The sequence below is a fragment of the Erinaceus europaeus genome, unplaced genomic scaffold (assembly GCF_950295315.1).
Source record: "Erinaceus europaeus unplaced genomic scaffold, mEriEur2.1 scaffold_336, whole genome shotgun sequence".
NCBI lineage: Eukaryota > Metazoa > Chordata > Mammalia > Eulipotyphla > Erinaceidae > Erinaceus > Erinaceus europaeus.
This window is the reverse complement of record NW_026647320.1, coordinates 1-20150: the sequence shown is the minus strand read 5'-3', so window position 1 is coordinate 20150 and position 20150 is coordinate 1. Positions and strand designations below refer to the sequence as shown.

At 48.8% G+C, this 20150-nt stretch overlaps 1 protein-coding gene and 1 long non-coding RNA gene across 2 annotated transcripts in view; one reads left to right on the top strand and one right to left on the bottom strand.

Annotated features, from left to right (window-relative positions):
• Positions 1-16233, top strand: part of ALDH1A3 (aldehyde dehydrogenase 1 family member A3) — a 38363-nt gene extending 22130 nt beyond the window's left edge. Inside the window, exons 8-13 of the mRNA XM_007519693.2 lie at positions 736-838; positions 2699-2883; positions 4176-4340; positions 6402-6559; positions 9646-9720; positions 13924-16233. Of these exons, the coding sequence (XP_007519755.1) occupies positions 736-838; positions 2699-2883; positions 4176-4340; positions 6402-6559; positions 9646-9720; positions 13924-13996 (759 nt within the window). The 3' untranslated portion in view covers positions 13997-16233. The remainder of the gene's footprint in view (positions 1-735; positions 839-2698; positions 2884-4175; positions 4341-6401; positions 6560-9645; positions 9721-13923) is intronic.
• Positions 16234-17693: 1460 nt separating this feature from the next.
• Positions 17694-19568, bottom strand: LOC132536301 (uncharacterized). Its single transcript, XR_009547936.1, has 2 exons — positions 19454-19568; positions 17694-17839 (listed from the first exon to the last, which is right to left on the bottom strand). It is a non-coding gene; the product is annotated as an uncharacterized LOC132536301 (long non-coding RNA).
• Positions 19569-20150: the final 582 nt, after the last annotated feature.

Genomic DNA, 20150 nt, shown 5'->3' with positions numbered 1-20150 from the left:
TAAGCACAGGTGGTGCAAAGCGCAAGGAACGAGGAAGGATCCCGGTTTGAGCCTCTGGCTCCCCACCTGCAGGGGAGTCGCTTCACAGGTGGTGAAGCAGGTCTGTAGGTGTCTGTCTTTCTCTCCCCCCTCTCTGTCTTCCCCTCCTCTCTCCATTTTGCTCTGTCCTATTTAATAACAACACCAAAAACAACAACTACAACAATAAAAACAAGGACAACAAAAGGGAATAAATAAATATAAAAAATTTAAAATAAATAAATAAATTGAATTTTAAAATGAAAAAAAAAATCCCAGAAGGAGCCCAAGCAGCTCCTTGGTGTCTGGCTTAAGTGAGAGGTTGCAGGCAGAGGGACAGACATGTGCCAGGTGAGCCTCCTGCCTTCCTGCTGTCCCCAGGCTGTCCCAGGCTGTCTCCTCCAATGACAAACCCACACAGTCCCTGCCCTGAATGTCTCTGGGAGACCAGAGGCAGGAGCTGTCCTCATGTGGCAGCCAGTGTCAAGGACAAGAGGGATGTCTGAGCCTCTCCATAACAGGGGTTGTGTCCTCCCCCTCACTCCCCACCCACTCACCCCTGTAAGTGGAGCAGCTGGGAGGTAGGTTTCAGCAGCCTCAAGATCAGACAAGCAAGGTCAAGGTCAGGTCAAGATCAGGGTACCAGGCAAAGGGAGGTACTGCCCAGTACCCGGTCACCTCTGAGGTCTCACAGAGGGTGCCCTCTTGATCCTCAAGGTTGGGAAGCTGGTGAAGGAGGCCGCCTCTCGGAGCAACTTGAAGAGGGTGACGCTGGAGCTCGGGGGGAAGAACCCCTGCATTGTGTGTGCAGATGCTGACTGTGAGTTTCCCCCGCCACACACACACACACACACACACACACACACACACACACACACACACACGTGTTCACTGCCCCCCATATCCTGGGCTCCCTGCAGCTGGGGCTGCAGCTCCCAGCTTCATTGTCAGTTAGGAGAGAAAGGACACCCACATCAGTCTGGTCTGCACCCCCCCAGCCCTCCAGAGGAAGACTGAGTCGCAGACCCTCTTTCTTGCTGATGGGACCCCATGGAGGAACTGGGCGGTCAGGACAGGCAAGATTTCTGGGAGGCACCCCGCTCAGAGGGAAGCCCTGGAAAAGGGGAAGCAGAGAGGTAGCCCTCAAGGCCAGGGTGAACCAGTGTGCCCTTCAAGTCAGTGCTCCCTGTCCTGTCTTCCCCTCCTCCCAGTGATCCTCTTCTTGCTTTGTCTCTGACCTGAGGGATTCCTACAAATAGTCCACTGGGGAGGGGAGGTGCCTGGTGGTGGGGCACAAGGTTGAGTACACACATTACATGCACAAAGACCCAGGTTCAAACCCCTGGTCCCCACCTGCAGGGGGGAAGCTTCTAGAGTGGTGAAGCAGTGCTACAGGTCTCTGTGTGTGTGTGTGTGTCTCTCTGTCTCTCCCTCTCTATCTCTCCTTCCCTCTCAATGTTTCTCTGTCCTACAAAATAAATAAATAAATAAATAAAAGTTAAAAAGAAATAGTCCACTGGGTCCGGGAGGTGGTTCGCCCAGTGGCGCGTACACTTTACTATGTGCATGAGGCCCAAGTAAGAGCCCTCTGGCTGCCACGTGGGAATATCGTGCAAAGGAGGGGGCTTCATGAGCAGAGGAAGGTGCTGTGGTGTCTCTCCCTGTCTCTCTTCCCTCTCTGCCTCTCACCCTGTCTCTGGAAGAGAGAAAGTAAGAAAGAAAGAGAGAAAGTATGAAAGAAAGAGAGAAAGTAAGTAAGAAAGAGAGAAAGAAAGAAAGAAAGAAAGAAAGAAAGAAAGAAAGAAAGAAAGAAAGACAAGGTAAGGAAGGAGGGAAAGTCCTTTAGGAATAGTGGAATCACACAGGCCTGAAGCTCCAGCAAAAAAAAGAAAGAAAGAAAGAAAGAAAGAAAGAAAGAAAGAAAGAAAGAAAGAAAGAGTAAGGAAGGAGGGAAAAAGGGAGATAAAGAAGGAAGGGAGGGAGGGAAGGAGGGTAGGTCCTCTAGAAGAAAAGAAAGGAAGGAAGGAAGGAAGGAAGGAAGGAAGGAAGGAAGGAAGGAAGGAAGGAGGCTCCTTCCTTCCTGGGGCCTGGCTGCTATCTAGCAGAAGCTCTTTTTTCTTTTCTTTTTTTTTTTTTTTGCTTCCAGGGTTATTGCTGGGGCTCAGTGCTGGCACCATGAAACCGCTACTCCTGGCAGTCGTTTTTTTTTTCCTTTTTTATTGGATAGGACAGAGAGAAATCGAGAGGGGAGGGAGTGAGAGAGAGAGAGAGAGAAAGATAGACATCTGCAGATTTGCTTCAGTGCTTGTGAAGTGCCCTCCACCACCACAGGTGGGGAGCAGGGGCTCAATCCTGGATCCTTGTGTGGGTCCTTGTGCTTTGTATCATGTGTGCTTAGCCCGATGCACTATCACCTGGCCCCTCTATCTACTTCTCTATCTCCCTTTCCTCTCTCAATTTCTCTCTGTCCTATTCAATAAAGTGGGAAAAAAATGGCCACTGGGAGCGGTGGGTTCATAGTGCCAGCACCAAGCCCCAGCTGGAGGCACTGGAGGAAAAAAAAAAAAAAATAGAGAAAAAAGAAGAAAAAAAAAAAGGAAAAAAGTGTTGGAAGGATGAGTCAGTCAGTGACAGCCACTGTGAATCCCAGAGTCTCCAACACTTCTCCCCCTACACACAGTGGACCTGGCAGTGGAGTGTGCCCACCAAGGTGTGTTCTTCAACCAAGGCCAGTGCTGCACTGCCGCCTCCAGGGTCTTTGTGGAGGAGCAGGTCTACACCGAGTTCGTCCGGCGCAGCGTGGAGTATGCCACCCGGAGGCCCGTCGGGGACCCCTTCGACCTCCACACTGAGCAGGGACCCCAGGTAGCCTACCCCCCCTTTCCAAGCTGAGGGCCAGGGTGGGGGGGATCCACAGCCGGCAGATGCTTGACTTGAAGTGTCAGGGCCCCTGGCCATGGGAGGAGGGTGGGCCCACTGGATGGGTGAGGGCTGGTCCCCACGTCCCCATCTTTAGGACTGTCCCGGTGGGTATCGGGCTGAGGAACCCGGCAGGAGAGACGCTGAGTCCAGCAGATGGAGTTGCTGAGCTCTGACCGGTCAAGCCAGTTCCAGTTCGTTAGGTTTCCCATGGACTCAGGAAAAAGGACCCAGGGGTGGGGGTGCGGGGGAGAGGTAAGGAGACACCCCCTTGAGCTCAGTCACCCAGAAATCCATGGGTTCTAGTCCACATGCCATGCATTTGTCTGGTGGTTCAAGCATTACCCTGGCTCAGAAATCTCTTAGACATGGTGGCAGAAGGTGAAATCTTCCTAATGACTGAGTCCTCACCAACTGCATGCCAGCCCTTTTGCTTTATCTTGAGTGCATAATATTCCCAGGGGACTAAGTGGGTGAACCAGTCCTTCCTGCTACTTATCCTCTGTACCGTGGATGGAGAATTTTAGTAACTTTTACCCTGATTCACTGTGCCCTATTGACAGATAAAACACACCACACCCTCTTAGACTCAAAGGACAGTTAAAACAAAGAAATATATATATATATATCATAAGTATATCCCAACTATTGTTTGGGAAATACTCATACTAAAAAATACTAAATACTCATACTCATACTAAAAATACTCATACTAAAAAGACTGTGTTTCCAGAAAGTTATCTTTAACTGGGCAGCCTGTAGTTAGCTGAATCTAGCAGACCTCGCAGGATGTGGTGATACACACGCATAGTGTGGCAAGCACACAGCCCAGGAGGCGGCCCGGTGGTTAAAACGCTGGCCTCTCAAGCATGAGGTCTGGAGTTCAATCCCCAGCATTGCATGTGCCAGAGTGATGCTTTCTTTCTCTCGCTCGTTGATGAATAAATAAATCCAACATAAAAAATAAAGAGCTGGGGGACACAAAGAGCTTGTTTCAGCCACAGATTTACATGACAGTCTGGGCACTGGGTTGGGTGTACAAATGAACCCCAACTCTTCAGCAAATAAAGGGAGGGGTATCCATCCCCTCATGTCCCCCTGACATAAGCCGCAGCTGTTCCCTGAATGGTCACCTGCAGGGACACTGAGGGGAAGGACAGAGACAGCTCTGAACCATCACTGCCCAGGAGAAAGCCAGCTTGTGGGTTTCGGCTTTTTTTGTTTTCTGGTTTGGGCAGATTGATCAGAAGCAATTCGACAAAATTCTTGAGCTGATCGAGAGTGGGAAGAAGGAGGGGGCCAAGCTGGAGTGTGGGGGCTCGGCCATGGAAGACAGAGGCCTCTTCATTAAGCCTACAGTCTTCTCAGAAGTCACCGACACCATGCGGATTGCCAAAGAGGAGGTACGGGACAGAGGGAGAGGTTAGGCCAGGCGACCCAGTGTTGAGTTGGAAAGGCCAGGGAGAGAGGGCTTTGCTGTTTCAATAGGAGTCCTCTGCAGGCCCCAGACCTCCCTTCTCCTGTCTCCTTTGGGGTCCTGAGGAAGCCATCTTGCCCCTGCCTCTGGTTAACCCAAGGACTATAGAACATACACAGAATCTTCCCCCCTCCCTCCCTCTCTCCATTTTTCACTCACCATTTCTGGGGAGCAGAAACAGTGTTGAATTATAACGCTGCCATCTCATAGTTTTGTAAATCAATGCTAAATCACTAACAATAATAATCATAGAGAGCTGGACATTCAGGTGTGACTAGCCTTTTCTCTGAGCAGTTGCGCACCTGCACAGCTTCACTGCTCTCAGGGTGCTTTTGCATTTAGACAGAAAGATACCTCGGCACCAGAGCCTCCCCTGGTTCTGTGGCACCTCTCAGGGGGGGGGGGTGTCTGGGTTTGAACTGCATCCATGGTGAGGCATGCATCCTTCCCAACTCTCTCTGGTCCCTCAATGCAACTGTCAAAGGAACTGATCATGGACTCACTGCTGAGCATGATTATAACTGGTAGGACAGTACTGCTTGATTCCCAAGCAACTCTTGTTATCAGGACCAGATCTCAGGCCATCCCAGCTCTATGAGTAACCTATCAACATCACCAGGAGAAAGTCTAGAAAGTACCCACACTGGGGAGTTGGGCGGTAGTGCAGCGGGTTAAGTGCAGGTGGTGCAAAGTTCAAGGACCGGCGTAAGGATCCCGGTTCAAGCCCCCAGCTCCCCACCTGCAGGGGAGTCGCTTCACAGGTGGTGAAGCAGGTCTGCAGGTGTCTATCTTTCTCTCCCCCTCCCTGTCTTCCCCTCCTCTCTCCATTTCTCTCTGTCCTATCCAATAACAGCAACAATAATAACTATAGTAATAAAACAAGGGCAACAAAAGGGAATAAATAAATATTAAACAAAAAGAAAGAAAGAAAGAAAGAAAGGAAGAAAGAAAGAAAGAAAGACCCCACAGGGCCTGGTAGCCCAGAAGCTGAGGGGAGGCCGGCATGATGTCCCTTGAGTTGAACCATGGGGCTGAAGGACAAAGCTAGGAGCTGGAAGGGGGGGTTCAGAGGTAGAGGGCATGCCAGAGGCCCTGGGTCAGAGCCCCAGCAACATGCTTACAAAATGGCAGAGCGTCAATGTCTCCTTTTTATAAATAAATTTAAAAAAAAAAAAGGCAGAGCAGTGCTCTATTCCATCTCTTTCTCCCTCTGCCTTTCATTGAATGAATGCACGAATGAGTTTTACATTTGTACTTTTTTGGAGTCTCCTTAATTTATACCGTTTTCATGGACGCTCATGATAGAAAAAACTTCAAAGAGAATTCTACCATGATGAATATTTTTTTTAAAATTAAAACAGTATGGGTGGCAATCGGTAGAGTGCACACGTGTCACCACGCACAAGGATCCAGGTTCAAGAGCTCTGTGTCCCCATTGCCTCCACTGGAGACTGCAGTAGTTCTCCCAAGGTCACAGATATTTTTTTCTATATATATTTGCTCATTTTTTTCTATAGTCCCACTTTCTCTCCCTTTCTAAGTCACACCTACACCTGTTACTACCTCCATGTGTCCTTCCTGTTTTCCTCTTCTCTCTCTGGATCTTGATGGAGTTGGGGTTCAGAGCCCTCTGGTTATCTCCCCCCTATCATTTCTCCCTCTGTGCGAGTCTGAACCACAATTCTTTTTGGGGTGCTGAAGGTGGGAGTTCTGGCTTCCGTAACTGCTTGTCCGATGGACAGCTCTTAGCTTGCACTTCTCCTTTGCTGTGTTCTAGAGGCAAAGTATATTTTCTCATGCCCTCCCTCCCACCCCAAGCATCATGAGGGAGACATTCCAGGATGTCTCCACTGCACAAAGCACAGGCCACAAGGCTGGGACACCCACTCCTGGAGCCCTGCTTGTACTTTGCCTCTGCACTAAACCCCCACCACCTGCCCCACTGCTTGGCCCCGACTCTCACCGCCATTTTCGCAATGCCTCGTAGATTTTTGGACCCGTGCAACCAATTCTGAAGTTCAAGAATCTCGAAGATGTGATAGAAAGAGCCAACAGCCTGGAGTACGGGCTCACAGCAGCCGTGTTCACGAAAAACCTCGACAAAGCTTTGAAGCTGGCATCTGCCCTGGACTCCGGAACTGTCTGGTGAGTGACATGGGTTGCCGGGGTCATTGGCTTAATAGTTGCGTGACTCTTCTATTTTATTTCTTAAAGATTTAGAGCTGGTGAGAGATAGCTCACTTGAAGAGTGTGCTACTTTATCCTCTGCATGGCCCAGCTTCATGCCCAGTCCCCACTGCATCAAAGAAGCTTAGGTGTTGTGGCCTCTCTCTCTCTCTCTCTCTCTCTCTCTCTCTCTTTCTCTGCCTTCCTGTCTCTATTTTAAAAAAAATTGAGAGGGAGTCGAGTGGTAGTGCAGCGGGTTAAACTCAGGTGGCACAAAGCTCAAGGACTAGTGTAAGGATCCCGGTTCGAGCCCCTGGCTCCCACCTGCAGGGGAGTCACTTCACAAGTGGTGAAACAGGTCTACAGGTGTCTGTCTTTCTCTCCCCCTCTCTGTCTTCCCCTCCTCTCTCCATTTCTCTCTGTCCTACCCAGCAACAACAATGTCAGTAATAACAACAATAAAACAACAAGGGCAACAAAAGGGTATACATAAATATTTTTTAAAAATTGAGAGGGAGTCGGGCTGTAGCGCAGTGGGTTAAGCTGAGGTGGCACAAAGCGCAAGGACTGGCTTAAGGATCCCAGTTCGAGCCCCCGGCTCCCCACCTGCAGGAGAGTCACTTCTCAGGCGGTAAAGAAGGTCTGCAGGTGTCTATCTTTCTCTTCCCCTCTCTGTCTTCCCCTCCTCTCTCCATTTCTCTCTGTCCAATCCAACAACAGTGAAATCAATAACAACAGCAATAGTAACTACAACAATAAAACAACAAGGGCAACAAAATAAAAATATATTAAAAAATTGAGAGGCTGGGTGGTAGTGCGCCTGGTTAAGCACACATATTATCAAGCACAAGGACCTGGGTTTGAGCTCTCACCTCCCCACCTGCAGAGTGAACGCTTCACAAGTGGTGCAGCAAGTCTGCAGGTGTCTCTCTTTCTCTCCCTCTCTCTCCCTTCTCTCTCAATGTCTCTCTGTCCTATCTAATAAAAATTAGAAAGAAGAAAGAAACTGGAAAAAAATAGCTGCCAGGCATAGTGGATTCGTGGTGCTGGCACTGAGCCCCAGCAATAATCCTGGGGGCAGTAATAAAAAAAGAAAAAAAGATTTATTATTTTAAAAATTTTTCCCTCTAATTGCCCTTGTTGTTTATCAGTGTTGTTGTTACTATTATTGTTGTCATTGTTGTTGGATAGGACCGAGAGAAATGGAGAGAGGAAGGGAAGACAGAGAGGGGGAGAGAAAGATAGACACCCGCAGACCTGCTTCACTGCCTGTGAAGCGACTCCTCTGCAGGTGGGAGCCAGGGGCTCGAACCAGGATCCTTCTGCTGGTCCTTGCGCTTTGTGCCATGTGTGCTTTACCCGCTGCGCTACCGCCGGGCCCCCTATTTTTTAAATTTTTTTTTATTTATTATTGGATAGAGATAGAATTTGAGAAGGGGAAACAGAAAGGGATCAAGACAGAGAGACACCTGTGGCCTTCTTTACCACACACACACAAAAAAGATTTATAAATATATGCATATCTGCTACACAAACAAGGGAAGAGAGAGAACCAGAGCATCACTCTTCCACATACAATACTGGGGATCGAACTCACAACCTCAGCCTTGAGACTCTAGCACTCTAACCACTGCACCACTTCCTGGACCACTGCTCTGCTGTTTGAATGGAAAATGTCTCGTCCCAAGTTCTGGGCCAGACCCTGTCTATGAGCTGTGCCTAACCCACAGCCACCTTCCCCCATGGGCACTGGTGCCATCTCCATTTTATGGATGCTGAAATCAAGCCCAGAGACACAAAGGGGCCTGCCCGGGATCACCTTGCCATGTGGGGGCAGGGGGCAGCTCCGAGCCAGTGGCCACCTCTGGTGTTCCTGCTCCTGACCCCCAGATGACACCATTTGCCCCCCCTGACCTTCACACCCTCGGGAACTCTTCCTCATGGGGTAAAGCATGGCTACCAGCCCTCATGTCACCTGTCATGTCGCAGGTGGCCTTGACGTCAGGCAGCAGGGCAGAAGGGTTCTACAGCCAACCATTAGAAGGTTCTCACCACGTCTGCCCCATTTCCAAGCTCATTCCTATACTCCTCCCTGCCCTGACTCCCCTCTTCTTTTCTGTCATTCCCTTTCTGTCCTAATGAAAAAGTGCTTTCTGTTCCAGCCAGGACTTGAACAGCCCAGCTTCAAACAGAGAGAATTCGCCCACTGGCAGATTCTCTCATGAACAGACAACAGAAATGTGCAGTATTGATAAATGCAGCCTGATTCTATTCATTGCTTATTTTCATAAACTTTCTCCCCCCCACCTCTCTCTCTCTCTGTCTCTCTCTCTCTCCATATATATATTTGTTGGATAGAGACGGAAAAAAATTGAGAGGGAGGGAGGGAGGGGAAGAGAGAGAGAGAGAGAGACCTGCAGCACTGCTTCATTGCTTATGAAGCTTCCCCCCTGCAGATGAGCACTGGGGCCTTGAACCCAGATGTGCTGTACCCAGATGTACTTTCATCCAGTTCCATATTGATTTTCTGTATAGTTTCCTCATTGCTTCCGGCCTCCTGGACTGTGAGGTCACAATGTCTGGTACGTAGAGCACACCAGATGTCTGCTTCCTGACTGTGTCCTTGCAAAGGCTCTGGCCTATACCCGGCTATTAGTTAAGTTTGGGAGTGGTCAGAAGGTATACTTGGTGCTGGAGAGATAGTTCACTGGGTAGGGCTCCTGCCTTGCCATGTGCTAGGTCCAGATTGAGGTCTCAGCACCACGCCAGAAGCGCCATACACCAGAGAAAGCTCCAGGACTGTGTGCTGTGCCTCTCCCTCTCCCTCTCCCTCTCTCTCTCCCTCTGTGAAAACAGTGACCCAGTGAAACCACACACAGGTGAAGACCCAGGTCCAGGAAAAAAAAAAACAGTCCTGCTTGAATTATTATAAGGCAGAAGTTACAAATGCTCTGTTTCCACTGTTAAAGTTTTAACCAAACAATGCTTGGTACCAAGTACCCAAGGTTCTGCTGGCTACCTCTTCAAGAGCCATAAGCACATCCTCCCTGCCCCTCTCTCTCTAGGATCAACTGTTACAACGCCATCTACGCACAGGCTCCATTTGGTGGCTTTAAAATGTCGGGAAATGGCAGAGAACTGTAAGTGTCCCCTTCACTCCATTCTGGGTGAGGTGGGGTGGGGTGGGCCTGGACACAGACCCAGCTGACCCGAAACCCGGTGGTCCCTTCTCTTCTGGGCTGGGTTGGATTCGCCCCCTGCTTCTGTCCCCACCACCTGCCTCCTCCTCCTCCTCTTCTCCATGCTGTGCTCCATGGGCACAAGCATAACTGGGTCTGCTCGTGTCTGGCCCCAGATCAAAAGCCCCGGCACAGTGCGTCCATCTTGACGGCACTGTGCTGTACTAGCCTCTGCTCACCAGCAGATTGGGGAAACTCATCTTCCGGGGGCATGGGACGCGTAGTATCGTGTGACGCCACGCAGAGCCGTCCCTGGTACATCCCTCTGGGCTCAAGCTCTCCCTTTCATTCACAAATACGTGCTCCTTGTTTGAGCTCCAGTACGCCTCCCCTTGGTCTTGGCCCCTTCCAGACTCCTGATAAAGATGTGATGAAAGATTTGAGCTGGGCCTGGGCAAATACTTTTATCCAGCCTCCATGGAATTAAGAGTCTATTCTCTCTCTCTTTCCCTCTCCCTCTCCTTCTCCCCCTCCTCCTTCCCCTCCCTCTCCCCTTCCCCTCTCCCCCTCTCCCTCTCACAAAGAAGCTTAAGACTTCTTTTTTTTAATATTTCATTAAACATTAAAAAGGTAAATTAAGATAGAAGGAAGAGAAGAGAGAGACCTGCAGCACTGCTTCCCATTCATCAAGCTTTTCTCCTTTAGGTGAGGACCAGAGGCTTGAACCCAGGTCTTTGCACATTGTAAGAGGTGCCCTCAACCAGATGCACCGTCACCTGGTCCTTTAGGGTCCTTTCTGCCTCTAGCTCAGCCCTGCTGCTCCCAACAGCCATGGCTCTGGTGTCAGCTGCCATGTGCTGAGAATAGACTCTGCAGGCTGTGGTAGTTCTATAGGCTGAGAGACCAAGATCAAGGAGGTGACCATTTGGTGTCAGGCAAAGGCCAGCTTTTTGGTTCATAGATGGCATCTTCCTGCTCCATTTTCCTCTAGTGGAAGTGGGAGGGAACCCTCTAGGGCTTCCTCTAAAAGGGCACTAATCAAGTTCACAAGGGCCCCACCCTTCAGACCTGCTCACCTCCCAGGAGGCCCCACTTCTCGTTATAAACACCTTGGGGTTTGAACTTTGTAAATTTCGAGGGGGAGCAGGCATTCAGTCATTGCCAACAGGATCCTTCCTGACACTCTGCTTCCCCCGCTGAAGAGATCGAGGGTGACCAGGATGGCTCAGTGCCTCCCCCAGGTCACACTGCCAGGAAGTGATGGAGTTGGGATTGCACCTCTTAATCAGCCCTACCATGGGGCCTTGATGGGCTGGGGTCACCTTCATGAGTCCCCCTGAGATGAAACCAGCCAGAGCACATGTGGCCATCATTCTAGCTGGCTAAGAGGCCCCAGACCCCACATATATGCCCTCCAGTCCCCAAAGTCTTTGGATATGGAAGCTTCTGGAAGGATGGGTGAAGCACACCTGAATTCCAGAATATTCTGAGTCGTAGTAATTCTGCTGTATGTTTCCCCATATAATATATATATATATATACACATATATAATTTTAATGAGAGATATAGATAGAAAAATACAGAGAGAGAGACCAGAGCACTGCTAAGCACTGGCTTATGGTTGTGTTAGGAGTTGAACCCAGGAGCTTGGAGCCTCAGGCATGATAATCTTTTGCAGAACCATTATTCTGTCTCCCCAGCCCTTGCCTCCCTGCCTTCATCGCCTCTGTCTCCCAGCTCAAACCCGACAGAGCCTTTGGCTCTTCAGCGCCCCTGCTGGCTGCAGAGCAGCCCTGCACAGAAGCCATATTTCATCCGGTGGGTTTGGCCACAGCCAAACTTTTCTGCATGTCTGCTCTTTTAATTGACCCTTCGCCTATGTCTTTCCAAAATGTTTGATAAAGTGCTTTGACATGATCCACAAGGAGCCCGGGGCCTGACTTGAGAGCCAAAGTCTGTTCTCTGTAATTAATCTGTAATTAATGTCTTCATTTTGAAGTGAGTTCTCCCCCCGCCCCCGCTGGAACACTGGGAAAACAATGGTGGATTCCATGGTGTTTCCCTTCTCTGGCCAACCCACTGCCCACCCACAGACCCCTCTTGCATGTGTCTTCCAACAGGTCTTCAGCTGCCCTTCCCCCTGGGCATTTTTCTTAATGCGTTTCTCACTTTGCAGTAAGAATTAATGCAGTAACTTAAAAAATTCGCATTCGCAAGACCTTGCTTTGCAGGCCTTTCTTCCCATCTGCTGGAAATAACCACCATTCAGCCTTTTTTTATTTTTTTGGTAGATTTTTTTTTTTTTAAGGGCTGGGAGTCAGTATAATGGCTGTGCAAAAGACTTTCTTTCATGCCTGAGGCTCCAAGCTCCCAGATTCATTCCCTAGCATTACCGAAAGTCAGAGCTGAGCAGTGCTCTGGTGTTTCTCTGTATCTTCCTCATTTAAAATAAAATAAAGTATTAAAAAATGTAATTTAGGGAGTCAGGCGGTAGTGCAGTGGGTTAAGCACAGGCGGTGCAAAGTGCAAGGACAGGTGTAAGGATCCAGGTTCGAGCCTCTGGCTCTCCACCTGCAAGGAAGTCGCTTCACAGGCGGTGAAGCAGGTCTGCAGGTGTCTATCTTTCTCTCCCCCTCTGTCTTCCCCTCCTCTCTCCATTTCTGTCTGTCCTATCCAACAATGACAATAATAGTAACAACAACACTGATAAACAACAAGGGCAAAAAAGGGAATAAATAAAATATTAAAATGAAAAAATGTAATTTAAAAATGAACTTTTTAAAAGTCCTCCACCCCCCTTTTTTATTGAGAGGTAAATGCTTATTTACACAGTTATTGGCACATGGGTATAATTTCTCATCTCCCCATGATATGTGCCTGCAAAATACTCTCACCCCAGCCCAGGTCCCCCTCCACCATCATGCGCCAGGAACCCCAGCCCCCCCATCCTCCTCTCTCCCCTAAATCCTTTACTTTGGTGCAATACACCAGACCCAGTCCAAGTTCTACTTCGTGTTTTCCCTTCTGTTCTTATTTCTCAACTCTGTCCATGAATAAAATCATCCCATCTTCATCCTTCTCTTTCTGGCTGATCTTAACATGATTCCTTCAAACTCCATCCAAGATGAGCTGAAAAAAGCGACTCCATCATTCTTAATAGTGGGCTGCTTCCTTCCTTCCTTCCTTCCTTCCTTCCTTCCTTCCTTCCTTCCTTCACTGGACAGGTATCCATTAACCACTTTTCATACTCCAGGCCCCCCAGAATATAAGAAAGCACCACAAAGTCCATCCCAACCCCCCCCCACCGCCCTTTGGCACCCCTGGAATGACCAGTGGGAGAAAGGCCAGGGTCTTGGCTGCCAAGGAGCATGGAAGTGGCCATGATGGGGTGAGAGAGACCAGTCAGTGGGCACCGCAGTGGGTCAGATGAAAGCGGCAAGAATTTGAACTTGGGCATGGGATGGGGGTGCTGGCTGGACTGTGGCTTAAGTCTCTCAGGCCTCAGGACTTCCAGGGGCCACCTCTGCTTCCCCTCCTGATCCACAAGCCACAGAGAGTGGCAGAGAGTGGTGCAGAGACATTTCAGTCCAGACAAAGCCTTTGGGGTGGACCGGGACCCCAGAGGGTCCCCAGCCTCCTGGAGAAGTGCAGAAAGGGTACAAGTCAGAGGCTGTGGTCTCACTCCTTCGACCTCTGAGCGAGCACCCACTTCCCTGGCCTCGCTCTCCTTCCAGCTGTGGAGGCCTTGGGCCCGTGCCCCTCGGGGAGCCTCTGATCACATCCCCAGTCAACTGCTCTGGTCCTCTTTTTTTTTTATTTTTTTAATTTATTTTAAAAAGGAGACATTAACAAAACCATAGAATAAGAGGGATACAATCCACACAGTTCCCACCACCAGATCTCCGTATCCCATCCCCTCCCCTGATAGTTTTCCTATTCTTTATCCCTCTGGGAGCATGGACCCAGGGTCATTAAGGAATGCAGAAGGTGGAAGGTCTGGCTTCTGTAATTGCTTCCCCTCTGAACATGGGCGTTGCTGACTGGTCGATCCCTACTCCCAGCCCATCTGGGCCTCTTTTTTTCCCCTCTATTTCTTCTACAAGTGGCTTTGATTTGCTGGCTCAGACTCAACTTCTGCCCTTTTCTCTTCCCTGTGCTCACAGTGGGGAGTATGCTCTGGCCGAATACACGGAAGTGAAAACCGTCACCATCAAACTTGAGGACAAGAACCCCTGAAGGGAAGAGAGGCTACGGCTCCTCCCCAGATGTGGGCCCCCCCCGAATGTGGCAGACAGACAAGACAGACGTTCCCAGGCCAAGAACACTCTGCCTGTTGCCTCGCTGTGACACTTCTTCTCCGGGGACTTTATACCCACGGCCTCTGAAGGGCTTCACCTGCCTCTCGCCCACCCTTTGCTCAGCCGCTGGGTCGAGCACCAGGAGAGGGCGCTGTTTGTTTTTCTGCTTTTCCCTTTGAACCAGGGTATCCCCCACCCCCACACCACCTCAACCAGGGGACAGAGAAAAGGCTCAGGGCGTGCGGCCCTCAGGAAGCCATGCTTGCAATCTCTTAATAATGCTTTGCTATTGGTTGGGGGAGACCTCAGTAATGGTGATGCAGAAAGACCCTCATGCCTGAGGCTCTCAGGTCCCAGGTTCAGTCTCTACCACCACCAGAAGCCAGAGCCGAGCAGTGCTCTGGGGGGGAAACATTTTTTTTTTTTTAGCAAAAGAATTTTTTTGCTATTAATTCTGACTCCCCTTGGGGATGTGGAGAAATACTTGTTGTGGGGCCTGTAACCTGTAAAGCCTGTCGCTCTGACCCCCATGGCCCTCCGAGGGATCAGCATCCAGTCTAAAAAAGGCCAAAAAAAAAAATTAGGGGGTAAATAAATTAAGTTAGTGAAGATCTGATTGGGGGACAGCTTTAGAGAAGGAAGAATCAGGGAAGGGTGTTGGCGCTGCCTTGAGACTCCGCTGAATGCCGGCACTGCCTCAGGAGGCTGCAGAAACTTCCTTCAGTGCAGCGGCAGCCAGGCTCAAACCTGGGTCGCACACACAACAAACAGTGCAGAGTGAGCTATCGGTTCACTGACCCACGAAGGACATTTTCCTACCTTGTGAGTGAGCTCATGGTTCAGGAAAAGCCTGAGGATTTCTGCCCTTCATTTCAGTGATCTTTTTTTATTTTCTTTTCTCCAGGGTTATTGCTGGGGCTCAGTGCCAGCACTATGAATCCACTGCTCCTGGCAGACTTTTTTTTTCCATTTTATTAGATGGGACAGAGAGAAATTGAGACAGGAAAGGGAGACAGAAAGGAAGAAAGATAGACACCTGCAGATCTGCTTCACCACTTACTTGTGAAGCCTCCCTCCCCTGCAGGGGGTGGGGGGAGCCTGAAGCTCGAACCCAGATCTTGCACAGATCCTTGCACTTTGTACTATGTGTGCTTAACCAGGTGCACTACCACCCGGCCTTCCTTGCTGATCCATTTTAGATGAGTAGACTTTGCGTCACGGAAAGACCAGGCATATAGTAGAGACCCTGGATTTGTTTGCTTGGTGGTTTTGTTGTTGTTTTTTTTTTTTTTTGGTCCCATTCAATACTAAGTAATGACTAAGATACCTCTTGGAAGTGCTCTCCTCCCCAAGTGGCCTGAGTCCTGCCTCTGCTAACAGGCTGTGAGCTTTCTCTTTCCCTCTCTCCACATAAAACTGAAACACCCTCCCCAAGCTTTTCACCCAGAGAACACGGAGCATCCCCACATCACTTTGTAGGAAACTGCTAAGCAAGAAACCAGCTTCAACAGTGCAGTCTGGGTACTCTCAGCACTGAGCGTCTAGCTCTTCCTCCAGTAACTTTTGTCAGAGAAATGAACTAAATTTGACACGTAACCGAGGAGATGGGCCAAGCTGCAGAAGAAACAACTTTCTGTCAAAAAAACAAACAAACAAAAACCCAGTGCATGGCTAAGGAGAAGTCATCTTCAAATGGGGGGTGTTGTTCTTGTCCCCTTAGCCCACCACCCCCATCTGTTGAAAGGCCTCATTTACGCTCTTGGGAAGCTCGTGGCATCAGTATCTACCTTCACCCACTGAATTTTCAGGACTCTCTCCCAAGTCGCTAACAGCAGTTAACCTTCGTAGTCAACACACATACAAAGACTCTTTCTCTTTCGTTGTCCGCCAAGAAGGCCTTTTGTATGAAATGCTACGTTATTTATAATGGGTCTCGTTCGTGCACCTTTTTATAGTTGTAAGTACACAGAGGTGGCATATTTAACCTTTTGTAATATACTGTATTTAGACAGGGAAAGCTATATAGTTAATCTGATCCCTCACCTTCTAAGGTTTGATCCTGTGGTTCGCTTTAAAATATCCATGAGCCTGGAAAGTCCAGACTTGAGCTGCAGGTGAATTTCGCACTGCAGTGAAGATAAATAAATGAAAGGGGGGGCTGATTGAGAAACACAATACTGTTGTTGGTCTTTTATTTCCTTGTTTATTTAAGGACTCACCCTATTGAAATCATTTTATGGAGGTGGGGGGCTGAGTGGTTTACAGTACAGTTGCTGACACATGGGTACAATTTCTCATCTCCCTGTTCAAAGTGTCTGCAAAATACTCTCACCCCTAAGTTGGGTCCTTTTCCACCACCATTCACCAGCACCCTAAAGCCCCCTCTAGCACTTTCCCTGACCTCCTTCCCCAGAGTCTTTTGTTCTAGGTGCAAATACACCAAACTCAGTCCAAGTTCTGCCCTGTGCTTCCCCCTTCTGTTCTTATTTCTCGACTCTGTCCATGAGTGGAATCATCCCCTATTCATCCTTCTCTTTCTGGCTGATCTCCCTTAACATGACTCCTTCAAGCTCCATCCAAGATGAGATGAAGAAGGTGACTTCATAATGCTTAATAGCTGAGTAGTACTCCATTGTGTATCTAGACCACAATTTACGCAGCCACTCATCTGTTGTTGGACACCCAGTTTGCTTCCAGGTTTTGGCTATTACAAACTGTGCTGAAGGCACCAGGCAGTGGCGCAGCGGGTTAAGAGCTTCATGGTGTGAAGCGCAAGGACCGGCATAAGGATCTTGGTTCCAGTCCGCAGCTTCCCACCTGCAGGGAGGTTTCTTCACATCATTGAAGCAGGTCTTTAGGTGTCTGTCTTTCTCTCCCCCTGTTTTCCCCTCCTCTCTCAATTTCTCTCTGTCCTATCCAACAACAATGACAGCAATAACAACAATAATAACAACAACGATAAAACAAGGGCAACAAAAGGGAAAAAAATAGCCTCCAGGAGCAGTGGATTCGTAGTGCAGGCACCATGCCCCAGCGATAACCATGGAAGAAAAAAAAAATTGTGCTGCTATGAACATAGGTATACACAGATCTTTTTGAATATATCCCCAGGAGAGGAACTACAGGGCGCTAGGGTAGATTCACTTCTAGCCTTCTGAGAGTTCTCCAGACTGCTCTCCACAGGGTTGGACCAACTGACATTCCCACCAGCAGTGCAGGAGGGTTCCTTTGCCCCCACAGCCTCTCCAGCAACTGTCCTTTCTGATGTATGACATGGACCAGCAGGATGGAAACTTCATGAGCAGCAGAGCAGTGCTGCAGATATCTCTTTCCCTATTACTCTTCCTTTTCCATTTCTCTCAGTCTCCATAAAAATTAAAATAAAGGGAGTCGGGTGGTAGCGCAGCAGGTTAAGCGCACACGGCGTAACGATCCCGGTTCAAGCCCCCAGCTCCCCACCTGCAGGGGAGTTGCTTCACAAGCGGTGAAGCAGGTCTGCAGGTGTCTGTCTTTCTCTCTCCCTCTCTGTCTCCCCCTCCTCTCTCCATTTCTCTCTGTCCTATCCAACAACAATGATATCATCAACAACAACAACAAGGGCAACAAAAGGAAATAAATTAAATATTTTTTAAAAAATTAAAATAAAAAGACCATCCTACGTGCTAGGTTAGGGCTACTAAATCCATCCTGTGTGTCCGATGCTGAGGGTCCTATGGCCTTGACCACAAGATGACAAACACCATTCTCTGCAGGGGAGTCTCGGGAAAACTGGAGTCCGTTCCTGTTCTGACATGAACGTATGCATGTGTCAGTGTCCTTAGCAACCTCCCACTCCTCAGCCCAAAGAATTCCACTCTCCTAGAAACAACTCTTTCCTCGGCTCGGTTTTTATCAGAGCACTGCTCTCAGGAGGAGCCATCCTGGGGACAAAGATCAGCTGTGGATGCAAGTGTGGGTGCTTACGGGGGGCCCATGCTTCAGGGTGGGGGCACAGCCTCTGAAGTCAGACTCTTTGAATGTGCTAGCTTCTCCTAATGGTGGATGAGGATATATATTTAATGACGTACAGAGAGAAAGACCAGAGCACTGCTCAGCTCTGGCTGATGGTGGTGTTGGGGATTGAACCTGGGACCTCAGAGCTTCGGACATGAATGCCTTTTGCAGAACCATCATGCTGTCTGGTTCCTAGCAGGTGGCTGCCTTGAATGTGGAGAAGGAGCATCCTGGGAGGGGGTGCAGAGGATAAAGTGTTGAACCCTCCAGTGTGAGGTCCTGAGTTTGATCCCTGGCATTGCATGTGCCAGAGTGATGCTCTGCCCCCACCACTGCCGCCACCTGTGTGAAATCAAATAAATAAATTCATAAGATGGAAGAGGGATTTTTTTTTAAGTATTCAAAGATAACTGAAGAATTTGAACACACAACTGAAGAAATGGCTAAAAGAAACAGAGCAGTCAGCCACTACGTCTTCAAAAGGCAGGTATGTTAGGGCGTGAAATGGCTTCCAGCTGTTTCCACCTTCGGAAGGATCATCCTGGGGTAGGCTGAGATTCTAGGAGTTTAGTGAATGATAGAGGTCCATGAGTCTGAGGCCAAAAGGAAATTTACTAACCTCAAAAAAAAAAAATCTACTCGAGTAGAAGCTTCTTCGAGTTCTCGAAGCTTCACGAGTCGTGAAACAGTGCTGCAGGTGCCTCTCTCTCGCCTTCTCCCTCTCTCTCTTCTGCCCCTTTCCTCTCAATTTCTCTCTTTGTTTATAAAAAATAAATAAAGGGAAGAAAAAAGCCATTTGAATTAGTGGATTCATTGTGCAGACACTGCACCCCAGCAATAACCCTGGTGACAATAAAAATAATAATTAAGGGTGGGGGAGATAGCATAATGGTCATGCAAATAGACTATCATGCCTGAGGCTCCCAGGTCCCAGGTTCAATACCCCAGGTCACCATAAGCCAGAACTGAGCAGTGGTCTAGTAAAAACAAAACAGAAATAGTACATAAGATAGACAAATGGCAACTACTATAAAAAGGATACGACAACAAAATAATTTAAAAAAAAAAATATTCCCATGCAAAGCTGTGTGACTCAAGCATGCTGGCTGGTAAAACACTGGGGTATGGAACCAGATGGAATCAGGACAGCCATGTGTCCTGCCCATTTTTTACACTGAGGCAGTTCCTGACTCTGTGTGTGTGTGTGTGTGTGTGTGTTGTGTATGTGTGTGTTTAATTGTTACAAATCTTTCAGATTACCACACCACACCACCACCAAAGTTCTGTGTCCCCACCCTCCCATCTCCCAAAGATAACCACCAGCGTTCTCACAAAGTCTTAGACACAGTTGGCTTGTTTCTGTGACTCCTTTAACCGGGAAGTTAATTAAGTTGCTCCTTACCCTCTGCGCGCTTCCAAACTCTCCCCGTACTGGCTGTGCTTCCTCACTCTGCCGCTAGATGGCGGAGCCGCTCGCCCTCCAGACGACGTGGTCTCCCAGGCTCCCATACCACGCCCTGCAAATTATTAGGGACTTTTCGGTGACAATCATAAGACTGGCTTTTTGCATGCGAGGACTAAGACCACAGTGGTGGAACCAGAACTGAAGAATCCTGTCCACCTTTTTCGAAGGGTGTCCCGGGGTGGAAGACCTGAAGGGCCACAATCTTGGAGCAGAGCACAGCCGTCCTAATATGCTGGTTCCCAGGTGCAGACACATTTTCCTGAGCAGCCCTCTCTTTCCCTGGCCACAGTGAGCCCATCCGAGGCCTCCTCTGCAGCATGAGGGTGTCTCAATGATCTTCCTTTGGAATAATGCCCTTGATGGTGGGCTAACACTTTTATTTTAGGTGTGTTTTTGTTCGTTTGTTGTTGTTGTTGTTGTTGTTTAATTTCTTTATTGAGGATTTTTTTTTTTTAACTAGAACACTGCTCAGCTTCGGCTTGTGAGGGATTGAACCTGGGACCTGGAAGCTTCTGGCATGAAAGTCTGTTTGTATAACCACTATGCTCTCTCCCCTGCCCTATATTAGCTTGATTCAGCAAATCCACTATGTTTTTTTTTTTCCTACCCTCTCCCTTGAAAGCAATTCAAAAAA